Below are 16,208 nucleotides of genomic sequence, written 5' to 3' on the forward strand. Positions count from 1 at the left end.
AGGTGGAGGAGGAGGTGATGGTGGAGGTAGAGGTGGCAGAGGAAAATCAATCATAGGTTGCAAAAGTCAAGGAAGCAACTGTAACAGTAACGACGCAAACCCAGAGAACGCCAAAACTGTCGTACTGTCAGTTCAAAGCGATGACAACGCAACGGGCGGGGGAGGGGGGAAAGAGAGGGGGGGAGGGGGGCCCCCCGGGTAAACAGGAGATACGTGGGGGCCCCTGACGCCCTTTCCCCCTTCCCCTTCCCCCCCCCTTTTCCCTCCTGGAATGGCACATCATAGCCCATCATGAAGAAGAGTGACAACCCAACACACACGTCTCAACCTCATCCCCACATCATTCCCACGCTATCCCGTACACTTATCGTACATATATCCACGTACTCCCGCACCTTGGGGCCATCCTCCGTGACGGCGGTGTTGCTTACCCACGGTGCCGCCTGATTAAAGAGCCCCGAAACCAACTGCAGGATTGGATCTGTTGCAGGGTAGCCGTACAGCCGTACGGCAAAAAAAGGTTATGTATAAGGGATTTAGGACTTCTTAGGGTTTTATTTTGTCCGCTAAGAAATACTGTTATAAACATTACAAGCAAAACGCAATGCACAATATTAAATAATAATAAAAACAACCCTTACTTCCGCTTGTGCGATAATAATAATAATAATTTGCGGGTTGTTTGGTACGGGTTGCGGTGTTGGGTTTGGCGGTAAAGAGTACTGAGTGCGGATCTCATACTTTTTTCCTAATCAAGCATTCACGGGTGTCTCAATAGAGATCCTAAAAATGCCACAAGGCGATCTTTATTACTTACTAACACAACAACGAGAACAAGCCGGAATGTGAAACTCACTCACTAGCACCGTCTCACATGCATAATGCCGTCAGGGACACGGGTGAGTGGTGGCTGCTTCATCCCTCAATTCCCCCCAAACACATACATACATACATACATACACACCATTCCGCCTACCACATTGTACCGTACTCCGCTTCCGCTGCCTGCCGTACCTGCCAGCCCCGACATGCCGTACTTGACCAAGGATGACAACACGGCGGTCAACACCACCGACAGCTGCCGGTCCGATTCTAGACCCGAAAGCAGTGCGCCACTGCTACTGCCGCTGCTGCTCAGACTCAGGCTGCTGCTGCCGCTTGCGATGTCCAAACCTAGCTCACTGCCATCCATCAAAGTGCAATTGTTGTTGTTGTTGGTGGTGGTGGTGGTGGTGGTGGTGGTGGTGCATTCTGAGGGCAGCACTCCGAAGCATCTCATGGCGATGTCCAGGAGGCTGTCCGGGCAGAAAGCCACGCCACGGAGGGTCTGTGTGGGGTTTGGGGATGTGGGGGTGTGTGGGGGAGGGTGTGTGTGTGGGTGAGGGTGTGTGTGTGGGTGAGGGGGTGTGTGAGATGTGTGTGTGTGGCGGAGGGTGTGTGTGTGGCGGAGGGTGTGTGTGGCGGAGGGTGTGTGTGGCGGAGGGTGTGTGTGGCGGAGGGTGTGTGTGGCGGAGGGTGTGTGTGGCGGAGGGTGTGTGGGGGGTGAGGGGTCGCGGAGGGGGAAAACGTACCACAGGCGAGCGGGGAAGCTGAAAGACATTAGGGATAGACAGGATGGACGGATAGATACTGCATCAGGGCTATGTACTCCAGGAGTGACCAGTGGGAGAGGAGGGAGGAGTCGAGGGAGGAGTTGCAAAGAGTAACAAACCAACTGCCAACGTCCAACGAACCAAACTGAACCAGGCTAAATAAAAAAGGCGAAGGAGGAGAGAAATGTCTGTGAGGGAGGTTGATTACCGCTGCGGGGGGTTGATCGGGGGGTGGCGAGTGTGTTTTTTTGGACGTTGAGCTAATATATCCCCACTCACATGCCCATTAACAACCTCCATCTCCATAAATTTATTGTATCACGTCCTTTTCGGAAAAGAAGACCGATCGATGGATCTCAGGATATCCCGTGATAAGCCCTCCAGAATACTACAATTATCCCCCGTCTGTGAGCTTCATCTCCATCTCCAGCCCTGGCCACATCCCCATCCACAGCCTCAAACAGCAGCAGCAGCAGCAGCAGCAGCAACAGCAGCAGCAGCAACAGCAACTACAAGTTGTTGTTCGTTGCTATTAGCTGCCCAAATATTGAAACACGCCCTCCGTGTTCCCGCCAACTTCCACACCCACACCCACACAAGCAGAAATACACAACCCCCCACACACACATACACATATACACCCCCCAAAGATACATATCCCAGCCCACACATAGCTCTAGAAGACCAACTCCCGCCCTCACACCCACATGTACACACGGAACGTATACCCAACAACCCAGCTAACTAACAAATCCAGAACCCCCCAACCTCCTAACCGTCCCATACACCCACCCCAACCAAACAACCAACAAAACCACCAACTGACAACCGCCCGCCCACCTCGATGTCCAGCACATCCGCAAGGACGCACTTGTTGAGTGTCGAGTCCCAATCGCAGCTGTACGACGAGTACGACAGGCATTCGGGTTTACCCGTGAAGTTTGAGCAAACGGTGGCGCGCAGCGCCGCATCCGCCAGCGTCCTGTATGTATGTGTGTAGATGTGTACATGGAAAGAGAGTTGACGTAGTGTATGGAAGTGTGTGTGGGGGAGGGGGGATGCGCCCGGCGCACTAAAATATTTGGGGGGGGTACATGCACGGTTCACACCCTCAATCCGAGGGTCTCACAAGTGAGAGTCTTGCCATACACTGCTCCAGTGCTGGTGGCAGCCAGAGGGTTTTGCTCTCAAAGGGAGATATGGCGCAAGTAGCCAGCTAGAAGCCAGAAGCAGCCAAGCTTTCAAGAGACGATCAGACGAGGTGCTGCGGGTGCCGAACAGCCCGCCCATGTACATGAGCCGCGTGTGCTGCCCCCCCTGGGCTTAACAACCAGCGCGGAAAGCACGTAATGTAACCCAAATCAAAAGCGCGACAAGGCGTATTTCTGAATATAATGTTTCCGGGAACGTATAGACCTACTTGGCACTGTCCGTCGTCGGTGAGCCAAGGATGCTGGGTAAACTCCTCACGAAGTCTTTTCGCAGGCTACATTGGATTCCGTCCCATGTGCAGTCAGCCACGCCACTCTGTAAGGTGCGGTGAGAGATGACGCCACCCCGTTCATCCTTCAGATTCGCGACACCGTTGCCCAAGATAGCTTCGTCTGATTTCAACGCCTTTGCTCCAACTGCACTAGGTATGCGTGTGGCGGATACGAATAAGATGAAGGCAAGTAGAAAGGTTTGGAGAGTCCGCATTCCTTTCGGCTGGAAAACGGTGTATATATTCTATTAGCTTATACAATATTTTTTGAGTTACGATGCTTACAGCACCCAGAACCAGTTTCGTTTTATGTAGCCATCATCTTGCCATTGCGATAACAGGAGCCTCTGCAGGTAACGGGATGTGTACCCGCTAGATGGTACGAATCGATAATTCGTGCAGAACATAGGCTTATCCTAGCGTGAAAAGATTTCGATACTGATTTTGGAGCGAATAACTGTGGCGGAGGCATCACTGGGATTTATGGCAGGGACTTGCCAATTTGGATGTAAGGGAAAGCTACTGATAGCCGAATTTGTGAAATGGCTGAGCTGTCGAACCCAAAACTCGAATCAATCGCCGATGCCCTCATTTTGGATGGTATCTGGGACGCAGCTAAGTCTGTTCCATCACCACTGCTCAGAAACATTTACTGGCGAAAGCCGCGCTTATCATGATGATCGGTGACAAAATTCTCCAAGAAGTCGACCAGAGCAAATGATTCGAAAGCACAGGTATCCAAATTGGCAACGCACGTGGAAGTCACAACGATCATGGTGGTGTTGAAAAACACCGAGATTTTTTATAGGTTCGGAGGTAGAGAAAAGGGAGGATCCGATTAGGCCGACGTGAACTTGGTGACAGCCTTGGTGCCCTCGGACACGGCGTGCTTGGCCAGCTCGCCAGGCAGAACCAGGCGCACGGCAGTCTGGATTTCGCGCGACGTCACGGTGGGCTTCTTGTTGTAGCGGCTCAGCTTGGAGGCCTCGGTGGCAACCTTCTCAAAGATGTCGTTGATGAAGCTGTTCATAATCGACATGGCCTTCGAGCTGATGCCGGTATCGGGGTGCACCTGCTTCAACACCTTGTAAATGTAAAGCTTGTAGGTCTCGCTCTTGGCGACCTTGGCCTTCTTCTTCTTCTTGTCCCCCTCAGCGGCATCGCCGGCAGCGGGCTCCTTGGCGGACTTCTTAGCCGGCGCCTTCTTCTCCTTCTTCTTGGGAGCCTTCTCAGCCTTGGGCTTAGCCTCGGCCTTGGGCTCGACAGCCTCCGATGCGGGCTTCTCCTCCTTGGTCTTTGGGGCCATTTGTAATGATCAGACTTTAGAAATCAGAAAGTGTGAGGTGAATGATACTGAGTGATTTCATAACCTAGTAGTCTGGAGCATTAAATGTTAGGGTCAGCCCGAGCCCGGTGATCCGACCCGTCGTTAGCGGTTGGCCCAGTGAGCTGCTCGGACTAACGGTAGCTCGGCCAGTGCCGTAAACCTCTTCCTTGTAAAATGTTTGCTTCAGCAGCAGGAACAATAACAACTGTGTGCTGCTAACCTAAAACTTATCAATCTTTGTTCGGAGTTCGCTCTCAAGTAAACTTACTGTTACAATGGCTGGTCGTGGCAAGGGCAAGACCGCTGGCAAGAAGGCCGTCAGCCGCAGCTCCAAGGCTGGTCTGCAGTTCCCTGTGGGCCGCATTGCTCGTTACCTGAAGAAGGGCAAGTATGCCGAGCGCATCGGTGCTGGCGCCCCCGTCTACCTGGCCGCTGTGCTGGAGTACCTGACTGCTGAGGTTCTGGAGCTGGCTGGCAACGCGGCTCGCGACAACAAGAAGAACCGCATCGTCCCGCGCCACATCCAGCTCGCCATCCGCAACGACGAGGAGCTGGGCAAGCTGCTGGGCGACGTGACCATTGCGTCCGGCGGTGTGCTGCCCAACATTCACGCCGTTCTGCTGCCCAAGAAGTCCAAGGGCGGCAAGGGCGAGGAGGGATCGTCGTAAGGGATTCACAGATCTGTGCAAAATCTGCACTCGCAGTCAACTTCCTAAACCCGGTGTTTTTTAACACCACCGATTCCTGAATTGGCTTTCCCGGGACGTTATATATTGGGCACTTTTTGTTCTTTGGGGGAGACCCACGGGGTTCACGAGTGTCAGTCAGTCGGCGACGTGTCTCATGATGAACTGCATGCACCAGTTTGAATCCGGGCTGAGCAGCTAGCCAGACCAAGAACCGGGACGAGAAACCCAAAACGCGTTCGTTACCGTACAACTAACATGAACAAGGCACCGGGGACGTGGACATAAGGTTGGGGATAAGAGACGCCCAGCCTGCCTGCCAGAGCCCGCATGCTACTTCGTGCGGCCCTTCCGGGCTACCGTGCTCTTCCGCATTGGTAACCCGCAGGCAGCCGACGGCCTCGCTTGGGTTACTTTGGCCCCACGCCTAACCCAGCGAAACATCCCCCGTGCCTCAAAACTAAAAGGCCGGCCTCTCACAAAACCAGGAACCCAAAGTTCGGAAGGGGGGAGGGCGGGCGGGAAAGAAAAGGACGTCAAATTCACACCGCTGACCAAAGGACAATAACAGCGGCAGCTAGCAGCTGTTCTGGTACAGAGGGCTCGTATCAACTAGTAGCCGAGTCCGAGATCGCCCGGAAGATAATTCGACAAGACTAAACACCGCCGATCAAATAGCAATTCAAAACAACAACCAACTAACTGCACCGTACGACGCCGCTCTGACGCCCCTCTTCAAACCACATTTTCGGCTATGCCTAAAATAAGATATTCATGCATCACTCCAACGCCGCCTGCCGCTGCACCCGGCCTTCACGGCTATCCCTTTCTGCGATATGTCAGCTGGTTGCTGAAGGGGGTAGTTTTCTGGTAGCGAGTTTACTTACTGGGACTGGTCATTCGTTCATTCAGCCCCTGTAGGCTTCCGGGGAAATGGATAACCTCCCATGCAGCTGACCTGGAAGATAGGAAAGCATTTCTCAAAAGACAAGATTCAACTTCGCTAGTAAGATAGATCAACCTCTATTTTGGATACGACACGGCAGATTTCAATGCCACAGAAAACACCTCAGGTCTGGAGTGAAGGCAGGGATGATGGAGGGAGGGCGGACGAAAAAAACAATCCCCTATAATCCTTCGGCCGTGTTAGCGCAGCGGCGTGCATGAAGGGTCCCCCCCAGGGTGCGACAGTCCGATCGGGTCCCGACAGGAATGGCACTTGTGCTGAAAATCCCGACAGGCTTTGAAAAATGCTTTCGGGCGGACCCGACGAAAAAGGGAGAAAATGCCAAACGGCCATCGGGAGCCCCCGACGGGGCCCGGAGGGCTCCCGTCGGGGGACCCGACAGGGTTAGGGGCGCTAGGACCGCCCGATCGGGTGCCGTGGGTCGTCGGTGGGCCCTTCGGCGACGGACAGCTACAGTTTGTGATGCTCACAGGCAGACGTGCAGGCGTGCATGTGTTGCTGTGTGTGTGTGTGTGTGTTTGTTCGTGCATATCAGAACTGTGAACTGCAAACTGAGAACTGGAAACTGCGCATATAAAATACGAATAAATGTAATTTCAAGCGGCACACAGCGAAATTTCGTTCTTGCGTCACCCGACAGGTTTTGGGATGGGCTATAGGGGCACCCGACAGAAATTGAAAGATATGCAAAAACGCTATCGGGTGGGGCCGACGGGCATGGGAAGGGGAAAACCGGCAACCCGACCATTTCAGGAAGGTCCTGTCCAACCCTGGTCCCCCCCTACCATACGAAAGTCCCAAGGCCATAGCTCCTTCGGGCAACCATGGGATCTGAATCTAGCCTTCCAATCCGGCGCAAGCCTAGGGTGGACCAGACAAGGGAAGAGGGAGGATGGAACCTGCGCGGTACGGCGTACTGTTAGGCCAGTCATTTCACGTCTAGTCATTTCACGCTCGGTTAAAACTGAGCAATTGAAGTGCGTAAATATTTGCCGCTGCGGTGCCCAATTCGCAGCTCCAGCTGGCACCTACAGTAATTTTATACTTGTATAACTGATGATTATTATGCGTAGGAGAGTTTTTAGTCGCCAGGGATTTACGTTCAGCTGCAAATCTCGTTTGGGCATGTCCACCAACGCTCCGAGACCGGAATCAAAACCCGACCTTCTCGAAGCAGCATCAACTAATTGTTATTTTGCATTGGTTACATTTTAACCGCTTAGATTAAATCTTACAAATCAGCAATGAGTGCGACGCCAACTCTTTCACGGTGTTCTCAAGCCAGGACTCTCAACTTCAGGTGATTTGCTTTACGTTTGTTATGGTACTATATGAAACTCACTACCCTACTGCATCACAGCTCAATTTGTGATTTATCCTGCAACGTGGACAGGCGGACATCAAACGCTGTCCGGCCATTCCGGACCGCCCGGATACCCATTAGAGTGCTTCCTGAGCAAGGAGAAGGTGGGATCCTCGCCGTTTCTTAACCCGAATTCTTAACTCGTCTGTCGAGACCCAAAGGTCTTCTGCCAGCATGCATCGACGAACTGGGTCCTTTCCGGCCACGCCCGCGCAGACATTTCGGAAGCCCTCAAGGCCGATCTCGAGCGGTTGAGGGCCAAATCTGCTTCCGGAGCTGCGGGAGGCCCATCGGGCACGGCCCAACAGGTGAGCCAGACCCTTGCATGGATCTGTCGTTGTTTAGTAATTGCCTACCCTTTGGGAGATTCCTGCGCATTCCGGCCCCATTTTGCGTACTCCCCTATCCTGACTTCCTCCTTTAGCTGACAACACCACACCCAACCCGTTTCCCACCTATTTCCCCCACCCGCCCGTATCACAAACCTGGTCAATCGCAACACATAGCAACACAACGCAACACACGCAATACAAATCGAGATCGTCCCCACCTGACCCCGCCCTTGCAGCCGCCGAAGGCAGAGGAGGCTGCGGGACCTTTACCAGGGCAGTTTAAAGATGCTTTGGATAAGGTAGAGAGAAGGGCGGGGGGAAGGGAGCTGATGCAGGCAAAAGAAACAGCAAGGGGAGTATATATAGCAGCAACTTCGACAGCTACTGAAAGAGCAACAGCAACAGCAGGAGCATTAGCAGAAGCAACTCCGCACCCGGGGTTACCTTGATTTTCAACTCGTGAACACCTCTCCCTGAATCCCACCTGCACGTATACACGCGACAGTGTCCCCTCGTCTCTTGCCGCCCATCCCCCCGCCATGTCCTCTCCCTTGTCACATAAATAACTCCCATCACAGCGCCTAACGGTCAACTGCCAACCACTGTTATGCCTTGGTCGCGCGGTCTCGTTGCATCTTATGATCGTCGTTGCGGGTAATTTTTCCGTTTTTATGCTGCAATATCGTGTTGATTTGGTTGCACGAATGGTGAGAGTTGAATCGTGCGTACTTTCTGGTTCTCGGGAAGAGAGCGGCCTTCTTTGGCATAAGGCCCCTTCTTGGTACCGCACCTTAGGTGTGATTTATGCCGCGGCGGGAGCCATGCCAACGTCTTTGTCGTTTGCTAGCCTTCGTGAGCGTGCAGACCAGGCACGATCGAAAAAATGAGTCGGTGCGTAACAGGCCACAAGTGAAATATTATTCCATCATCAAGTAGCACTTGTACATGGCATTTCAAACGTTTTACTGGGCTACGAAACGTACACGGCTTCCCGACAAGGCAATTGATCACTTCCTTCCAGCCTTAGCCTTTACAAAACCAGGACGGCGAGCGACTTAGCACGCGGGGGGAGCATCATCGCCGCCGCCGGTTGCAGGAAGAACATCCCAAAGCAGGGACAGTAGGGACGAGAGTGCGACGAGCGGCGATCTTTCCACCTCTGATGATGTCCAGCAACCCACACCATCTACCGAGTACACGAGTAACCTTTCGGCACACGATTTGTATATATGTCTGTCCGTGTGTGTTTTACATATTGGCGCCTCCCTCCCTCCCTCGCCTGCCTCTATCCTGATCTCTCTCATCTCCCGCTCTCCCGCTCTTCTCCTCGCCCCTGTCTGTCCCTCACCCTTCCAGTTGCTCATTGCGGATTTCTTCTTGGTGCTCTTCATTCTGGCCTGGCTGGCGGGCGGTGTGCTCCAGAACGCACTGAATGGCGGTAGCGGCAGCCCCCTGCTGGACGCCTGGTATCCCTTGTGGCCGCTGCTGTGGCAGCCCGCACTGGGCGTGCTGATGGCCGGGGCGCTGGTTAGCGGCGGACTTGGATGGCTCAGGGAACAGCAGCAGCAGCGGCAGTAGCAGTCGCGGTCGCGGTCGCAGTAGCAGAGGGAGATTGGCTAAGGCAGTAGCAGTGGCATCGGCAATAGTAACGGCTGTAGCAAGCAGCAGCGTTGGTAGTGGTAGATGAATGCGAGAGCTTAGTTGGGCGTAAGGCCCAATGCGTGACTGTTTTAGACTAACTGTTTCGCAACGGTCCGTGTCCTCAGGGGCGTCATTTATTGCGCGCATTGAGCTGGTTAGCTTATCTTGTTTTTGTTGTTCGGCGCGCGTTCGCCCGCCCGCCCACCCGTTCTCTGTGCAGCCCGCGTTAGTTCAGTTGCGGTGTCTGTTTCTCCGTTCGTAAGGCCCGTCTCCTTCGGGCCTTTCAGTCATTTTTCTCTCTTTCATTATATGTAACAGAAAAAAATGGCATTTGTCTCTGAAGCAACAACTAACATATCATGGAGGACTGCGACGAGTATAGAACGAAGCAAGGGCATAGCAGGGACTGTGGCAGTAGTAACGGGTCTGTAGCAAGGAATCGGGGGCGGCGTGGCGTGGCGTGGCGTGGCGGGGGAGTAGTAGCACAAGCCCAAGGCCCAGGAAAGTGCGAGAAGAAGCTAGCAGCTTTCACGCCCCACATGTGTTCGGGCAGCACCGGTGATCCGTTTTGTTCCGGTCGGGGCTCACTGTCAGGATCCATAAAGATCCATCAGGATCCATGAGTTCGTTCATTCATCATTCGTGGCTGGGGCGTGACCGAACCAGGGCTTCCGTCGAACATCCGCCGAGAGTCAGGAAGTCGAGGTATATCAGCTGACCCACCCGAAAGCAGGTAGTCGACTGGAATCGCAACGAACTAAGAACGCGCTCTCCGAAGTGGTGAGATATAGGAGGATGAACAGCAACGAGCCGCCCTCTGGAGGATGGGATCTGAAGAGGGATCTGAAGAACGTGCTATTTGGGAACAAAGGCCAGTGTTCATTTCAGTTGCCCCTGCCATGCGCTGCTGCTTGTTAGCTGCCCGCCACATGCCATGCCGGCTGGAGAGAACCGCCCTGTGGAGAAGCTTTTGGGAAGCGTCTTCTGTTGAAGCATACGAGGGTAATGGTTGCCACATATCTGTAGATTGGTTGGGTGCGTAGACACGGGAAGTGGGTGGTCAGGCGGACTGCAACGAGGCCGAGGGAAGAGTCGGAGTGATAAAACATAACAGCTTTGACTCAAGAGTTGAGAGAAGCACCACGCCTTTAAATTTATACAATCTGCATAACGATCGGTGTGTGAATTATAGAAATGAGGGTTGCGGACGCTGATTGCGGAGGCGAGGTAACTGCTTGTCAACTGCTAACCAACTTTGACATTGAAGCCGCGAATTGTATATTCATATCTTACAGCCGTATCCATGATGTTCCATTGCGTGCGCGACTGATGGGCATAAGTACAGCCCCGCTGATGGTCAACATGCCGGAGTCTAGTTTACTACAAACGACGGAATAGTTGGAAAGCAAGAACACGCCACGCATGCTTTACAGAGAACCCTTAAATAATTATTGATCGATTAGCTGGTAACATGCGGAGACGATTTAGACAGTCCCTAGTGAGAAGCGCAGAAGTCTGCATTTAAAGGCTTAGGTGGTCTTACCTGGCATAGATAGCTCGGCAAACATGGAGATCAATCGGGCGCACGTTGTGGCATCCGGCTTTCTGATGCTGTTGGGTGAGACTAGCTCGGCATGGCACTGCACATGCGCATTTTCCTGGCTTCACTGCGTCCATGTCCACGACCTCAGCATCGCAGATCGGCACCCGCATCCTCACCTTCGCGATCAACCTGCTAATCGCTCGTCATTTGACGCCGGACGCGTATGGGGTGAGTAGTGCTGGCCTACTCATTCAGAAGTCATACCTGATGCAACTCCCCTAACGATGGAACAAGAGGACTAGAGGATCTGTTGCTGCATATCGCCGCGCTTCATAGCGCCCTACCACTTCCTCTATCCCCTACCACTTCCTACCGCGTCCTCTCCAACACCTCTTTTTATCCTGACATCCACCCCAGCATGCCTTCTTAGCCCCTCTTAACCTCTCCCCAAACCCTTCACGGTCTTCCATTGCTCAACACCCAAACCACACCAGCACTTATCTCGTCCCAAACCTAGCCGTGTTGGCTTAGGCTTTCGCTCGCTGATTTGCTTGTCGTACAGTTGGCGTCCGTACAATTTCATCTGCTAATTACGACGGCTCTCTTCATCAGCAGAGAGGGCTTCCGAAGAGGCTGCCTGCGTTTCGGAGCCAGCGGCGGCGGGGCGGCAAGCGGCAAGGCGCCGGAAGATGGGGACGGCGAGGGCGACGGCGCCGTCGACGACCGTGCCGTACTACGTTTGGCATCGCTGACGGTGCCGCTGGGTGTCGTTGTCACCACCGCAGTGTGCGGCATTGCGCTGTGGCGGCACGACTCCGCAGGGACTGCCTCCGAGGCCTCCGGCGACTCAGTACGGCAACCGGAGGTGCCGTACTACCGCGAGGCAGTCGTACTGCACGGTAAGCTTAGCAGCAGGAGATGTGGAGGTGAACCACAGCGGGTGACGAAAGGGCGACGCCATCACCTGACCGACCCAGAACTATCTCTGTCCTTCTGTCGTACATGTGTGTACGATACGAACTTTTTGATTGAAGTTTTGTGCGCATCCATTTTTCCCGCGCCTGCTTTACTCTCTAGTTTCTTTCTTGCCTGCCCGCGCCTCCCACAGGGGCTTGCCCTCACCTGACCTGCCCGCCTCCTCTCGTTTTGCGGCCCGCGCCAGCCGGCCCTCGCCTTTGCCCTGGCCCTCACCCTCACCTCGCCCTCAGCCCACATCCCTCTCCCAGACCACCGTCTTAGCCTCCCCGTACCCCTCCCCGTACCTCCCCCGTACCCCTCCCCGTACCTCCCCCTACCTCCCCCTACCTCGCCGACTCCACAAACCCGCGCGCCTGTCCTCACCTCTGTCGTATACCCTGGTGCCGTACAGGCGTGGCAGCCGTTCTGGAGCTCATGGGTGAGCCATTCTACATCTTGGCCTCCGTACACCTCAAGTTCGGGTAGGGGCCGCCTGTGGCATGCCGTACATTGGCTTCTACTTTACCGTTTTCTTCCTTAATTCTAACCCTAAGTTGTGTATTGCTTGCCTGTTAATTTTGAATATTTTGCTTGTCTTCACAATAGGCGTTTCAGAAGCCAGCTGTCCAAAGCAGTACTGAGCGCGCGTGTCGCCGTCGCCGTGTGTATGTATGTGTGTATGTATGTGTATGCAGCAGATGGAGTATCAACAACCTCAAAACGCAAAGCGGCGTAAAACTCGCGACAAAGTGTTTTCGCTCTCCCAACCGCTTTCTCCCCCCCTTCTTTTCCCCCTTCTTCGGCCCCCACCCACCGGGGAGTGACTTCCTTAGCGAGATTGCCTGCCTTTGGGTTCCCTGCCTTTGGGTTCCCTCCTTCCCGCCCTCCCTTCCCTTGATGTCCAGGCAGTTGTCTTCCCTTCTTGACATGACTTGCAGCTATTTCCCATCCATCCTCCCTCTCTCCCTGTCTCTCTCCTTGCTTTATGTACAACATTTACAACACAATTTCTCGTCATACCGGCTTTCTGCCCTCTGGTCCTTGCATGTAATTTCTCCACCCTCTCTCTTTCTTTTGGGCCTTTGCTTTGCACTTTTATATATGCATGAAGATATGTGCATATGTTTCCGCTTGGCAACCGCCACAGCCACCACAACTACCACAACTACCACAACCACCACAACCAACAACCCCCGCTCTCTCTGTCCCTCGCTCAGCTCCCGCGTGGCTGTCGAGTTCGCGTCCACACTCACAAAGAGCCTCGTAACGCTGGGCCTCCTGTCAACCGCCACAACCACCACCCGCAACCATAATAACTACCCACAGTCACATCAGCAGCAGCAGCTGCCGCCAGCTCTAATTTTCAGTATGGCTCAATTGGCGATGGCGGTTGTGGCGGCGGCTGGGTACTGGGCTGTGGGGTTAAGGCTGTTGAGGCGCCCGGGGCGGGGTCAGAAACAGCAGCAGCAGCAGCAACTGCGAGGACTGACGGCAGCTCCCGGATCCAGATCTGCATCCAGATTTGGATCTAATTTCAAAAGAGTTGATGGCGGCGGCGGCTGGTTGTCGCGGTGGACGCCCCTGGAGCGGCGGGTGTTGGCCACGTCAGCGATCTTCACCCTGCAGGCGGTGAGGGAGGAGAGAGGAAAAGGCGTCCCGAGGGCGATGATGGTGTTGGTGAATGTGATTCGATGACGACGGTGATGATAATGTTGTTAATGATGATGATGATGATGATGATGATGACGGATGGAGCCGCGCACACGTAATAGCTGTCATCTTTCCCCATTCGTCTTCCCCTTCTCTCCCCCCTCTCCCTCCCCCCTCTCCCTGAACCCCCTCTCCCTCCCCCCTTTCCCTCCCCCCCTGGATTCAGGTAGAGAAGTTAGCCCTGGCGGAGGGCTCTAAGGTGGTCCTAGCTACCATGGAAAGTGCGGTCAACCAGGTGGGCTGGCACCATTGATTCGCTCCCTCTCTCCCTCTTCGCCCTCCCTCCCTCTCCCTCTCTCTCCCTCCTTCCCTCTGCTTGTCACTCGCGCCGTACTATGTCGTACTGATGTTTTCCGTATGTACGACAGGGCGTGTACGGCTTGGTGTCCAACCTCGGCAGTCTGGTGGTACGGACGCTGTTTCAGCCGTTGGAAGAGGCGGCCTTCGCGGCGTTTTCCACTTGGGGCGCCGATGCGAAAGCTGCGGCGGCGGCAGCGATGGCGACGGCGGCGGAAGTTGAATTGCAGGCTTCGCGCCTTGCGCCGCTGGCCCGCGCGCTGTCTCCCATGGTGAAAGCGGTGGCGGTCCTGGGGATGCTGGCGGCGGCGTTCGGCCCGTCGTACAGCTACGTACTGCTGCGGTTAGTGTACGGCGTACGGTGGAGTGAGACGGAAGCGCCTGTGGTGTTGGCGGCGTACAGCGTGTATGTGCTGCTGCTGGCGCTGAACGGTGCGGGGGATCACCGGGGGGGGGGGGAATTGCGGTTTTGGCGGTGTGTGGGTTTGGTTTTGCGTGCCGGGGAGCCGGGGGAATGGTATGTATGTATGTATGTATGCATGTATGTATGTATGTATGTATGTTTCCCTTCTTATTGCTACAAGAAGGTAAAATCCAGTACTGGCGGCTGACAGCGCACGCAAGTTGCCAAACAAGTGCTGAAGGAGCGCGAAGAAGCCGCCATGGCGACACGCAGCTGCTCTCCTGGGAACAATATTGACCGCAAAAGGAATTACCGGTTTTACTACTTTGCTTATGGCCCTCGGTATGAGTCATTCTGAAAGTTTGGCCACTCGTTAGAACTTAATATGTACCACACATGTTACACATATTTTTGGCCGTGTTGTCATTTTAATCATCATGTATCGTAAAGAATCGTCCTCGGCGCGTTGATGTTCCTAGCGTGATGTGGATGGTGGAAGGGTGTTGCTGTGCGCGAAAACGTGTCGTACAAAAGGGGAGATCCCTATTATTCTTGGCGGGGAAGGCTCTCGCCACGGTGCGGCGACGCCACCGGCACAATGTTTGTCTGTATGTATCCTGGAAGCTGTGCCCGCTCTCATTCCGCCGTCCAAAACACACACAGACACATCTTTTCCTCATTTACAATGCGCTTCCGTCGCCCGCGGCCCTGTCGTACGACAGGCATCGGGGAAGCGTTCGTACATGCCGTACTGAATGCCCGCGGGCTACAGCAGTCTAACGCGTTGCTGCTGGTGTTCAGCGGAGCGCACCTGGCGGCATGCGTGGCGTTTGTACGACAGTACGGCGCGCTTGGGCTTGTGTTTGCGGATGGCGCCAACATGGTGATGCGCATTGCGTACTCTGCTTGGTGAGTGGTTGGAGGTTAGGTCGTTGGGTTGTTGGTTGGCTTCGGTTAACTGGAGAAAGAAAATGGCGGATCTTCCTGCCTGTCTTGCTTCCCTCTTTTTCGGGCCGCGTGAGTTCATATCCTGTTGGGATCGACGATTTCCCTTCCAATCCCCTTACGTCCCCTCGCCCCTTGGCCGTAGGTGCATTCGCCGCTTTTTTCGGCCCCTGCCGTACTTCTCGCTCCGCCGGGAGCTTCTGCCGTCAACCGCCACGCTGGCAGCCTTCGCCGCCGCTGGCGTCGCCGCCGCCGCTTCCAATCGTTTATTATTGTTATCGGCGGAGCCAACGACGGCGGCGCACGGGAACGGCGGCGCCGCTGCCGCCGTCATGCCTCAGCGCGTCTTCCTTCGCCGCGCCGCCGTGCACGTGGCGGTGGGTGTCGTACTCCTGGCAGGGCTTCTGGGGCTTATGGCGCGTACGGAACGTGCCGTGCTTGGGCAAGTCATGGAGATGCGGCGGCGGCGGCGGTCGCATGGGAAGAGGGAACCCGGCGGCGGCGGCGGCGGCGGTGGTGGTGGGGGCGGTGGGGGCGAAGGAAAGGAGGAGCAGGGGGTTGGCGGCGGTGGTGGCGTGGGCAAGGGAGGCAAGGACGAGTGAAGAGGAGTTGATGTAAGGAAGATTACAGGCAGTATGTGTGGTGTGGGGGAAGGAAGGTGAAAATTGCCTGTAGGTCAGGATCAGAAGGCGCAAAGAAAAGGAAGATTTTCCTGCTACGGCATGTACGACGTAAATGATGGATGATACGATGTAAATTCTACGAAAGGTAGGTAGGTAGGTAGGTAGGTAGGATGGAAGGAGGGAGGGAGGAAGGGAGGGAGGGACGTAGGTCAGGAGAAAAGGGAAAAGGAGAGATGGATACGCACGGTGTCTTTTGTTATTTCGGCCCGGTTGACGTCTGCTGACGGTGCGCGTGTGCTTTCCCTGCACGTGGAGAAGTGGGCTGGCGATTTTGAAATT

General features: G+C 54.8%; 5 protein-coding genes across 5 annotated transcripts in view; 3 read left to right on the plus strand and 2 right to left on the minus strand.

Moving 5' to 3' along the window:
* VOLCADRAFT_119527 (uncharacterized protein) overlaps positions 1 to 3,290 on the minus strand; it is a gene marked incomplete at both ends in the record, with an annotated part of 4,910 nt that extends 1,620 nt beyond the window's left edge. The window contains 4 exons of the mRNA XM_002956806.1: positions 396 to 481; positions 1,015 to 1,327; positions 2,433 to 2,574; positions 3,013 to 3,290. Coding sequence (XP_002956852.1) covers positions 396 to 481; positions 1,015 to 1,327; positions 2,433 to 2,574; positions 3,013 to 3,290 — 819 coding nt within the window. The remainder of the gene's footprint in view (positions 1 to 395; positions 482 to 1,014; positions 1,328 to 2,432; positions 2,575 to 3,012) is intronic.
* A 561-nt stretch (positions 3,291 to 3,851) lies between these two features.
* On the minus strand, positions 3,852 to 4,418 carry hstH2B-5 (histone H2B). Its single transcript, XM_002956807.1, has one exon. The coding sequence runs from the start codon at positions 4,379 to 4,381 to the stop codon at positions 3,914 to 3,916; it is 468 nt and encodes a 155-aa protein (XP_002956853.1). The 5' UTR covers positions 4,382 to 4,418; the 3' UTR covers positions 3,852 to 3,913.
* Positions 4,419 to 4,677: 259 nt separating this feature from the next.
* hstH2A-5 (histone H2A) lies at positions 4,678 to 5,070 on the plus strand (the record flags this gene model as incomplete). Its single annotated transcript, XM_002956757.1, has 1 exon — positions 4,678 to 5,070. One exon carries the CDS (start codon positions 4,678 to 4,680, stop codon positions 5,068 to 5,070), a length of 393 nt encoding a protein of 130 aa, XP_002956803.1.
* A 2,194-nt stretch (positions 5,071 to 7,264) lies between these two features.
* On the plus strand, positions 7,265 to 9,596 carry VOLCADRAFT_77268 (uncharacterized protein). The gene is made up of 5 exons (XM_002956758.1): positions 7,265 to 7,355; positions 7,449 to 7,522; positions 7,635 to 7,726; positions 7,987 to 8,049; positions 9,107 to 9,596. The coding sequence occupies exons 1-5, from the start codon at positions 7,300 to 7,302 to the stop codon at positions 9,326 to 9,328; spliced, it is 507 nt and encodes a 168-aa protein (XP_002956804.1). The 5' UTR covers positions 7,265 to 7,299; the 3' UTR covers positions 9,329 to 9,596.
* Positions 9,597 to 10,957: 1,361 nt separating this feature from the next.
* Positions 10,958 to 15,848, plus strand: VOLCADRAFT_97866 (uncharacterized protein; the record flags this gene model as incomplete). Its single annotated transcript, XM_002956759.1, has 9 exons — positions 10,958 to 11,009; positions 11,083 to 11,162; positions 11,497 to 11,833; positions 12,304 to 12,373; positions 13,109 to 13,520; positions 13,768 to 13,836; positions 13,970 to 14,330; positions 15,024 to 15,210; positions 15,392 to 15,848. 9 exons carry the CDS (start codon positions 10,958 to 10,960, stop codon positions 15,846 to 15,848), a joined length of 2,025 nt encoding a protein of 674 aa, XP_002956805.1.
* Between the last annotated feature and the right edge of the window lie 360 nt (positions 15,849 to 16,208).

This window comes from Volvox carteri, assembly GCF_000143455.1.
Source record: "Volvox carteri f. nagariensis unplaced genomic scaffold VOLCAscaffold_65, whole genome shotgun sequence".
In the NCBI taxonomy this organism is placed as follows: Eukaryota; Viridiplantae; Chlorophyta; class Chlorophyceae; order Chlamydomonadales; family Volvocaceae; genus Volvox; species Volvox carteri.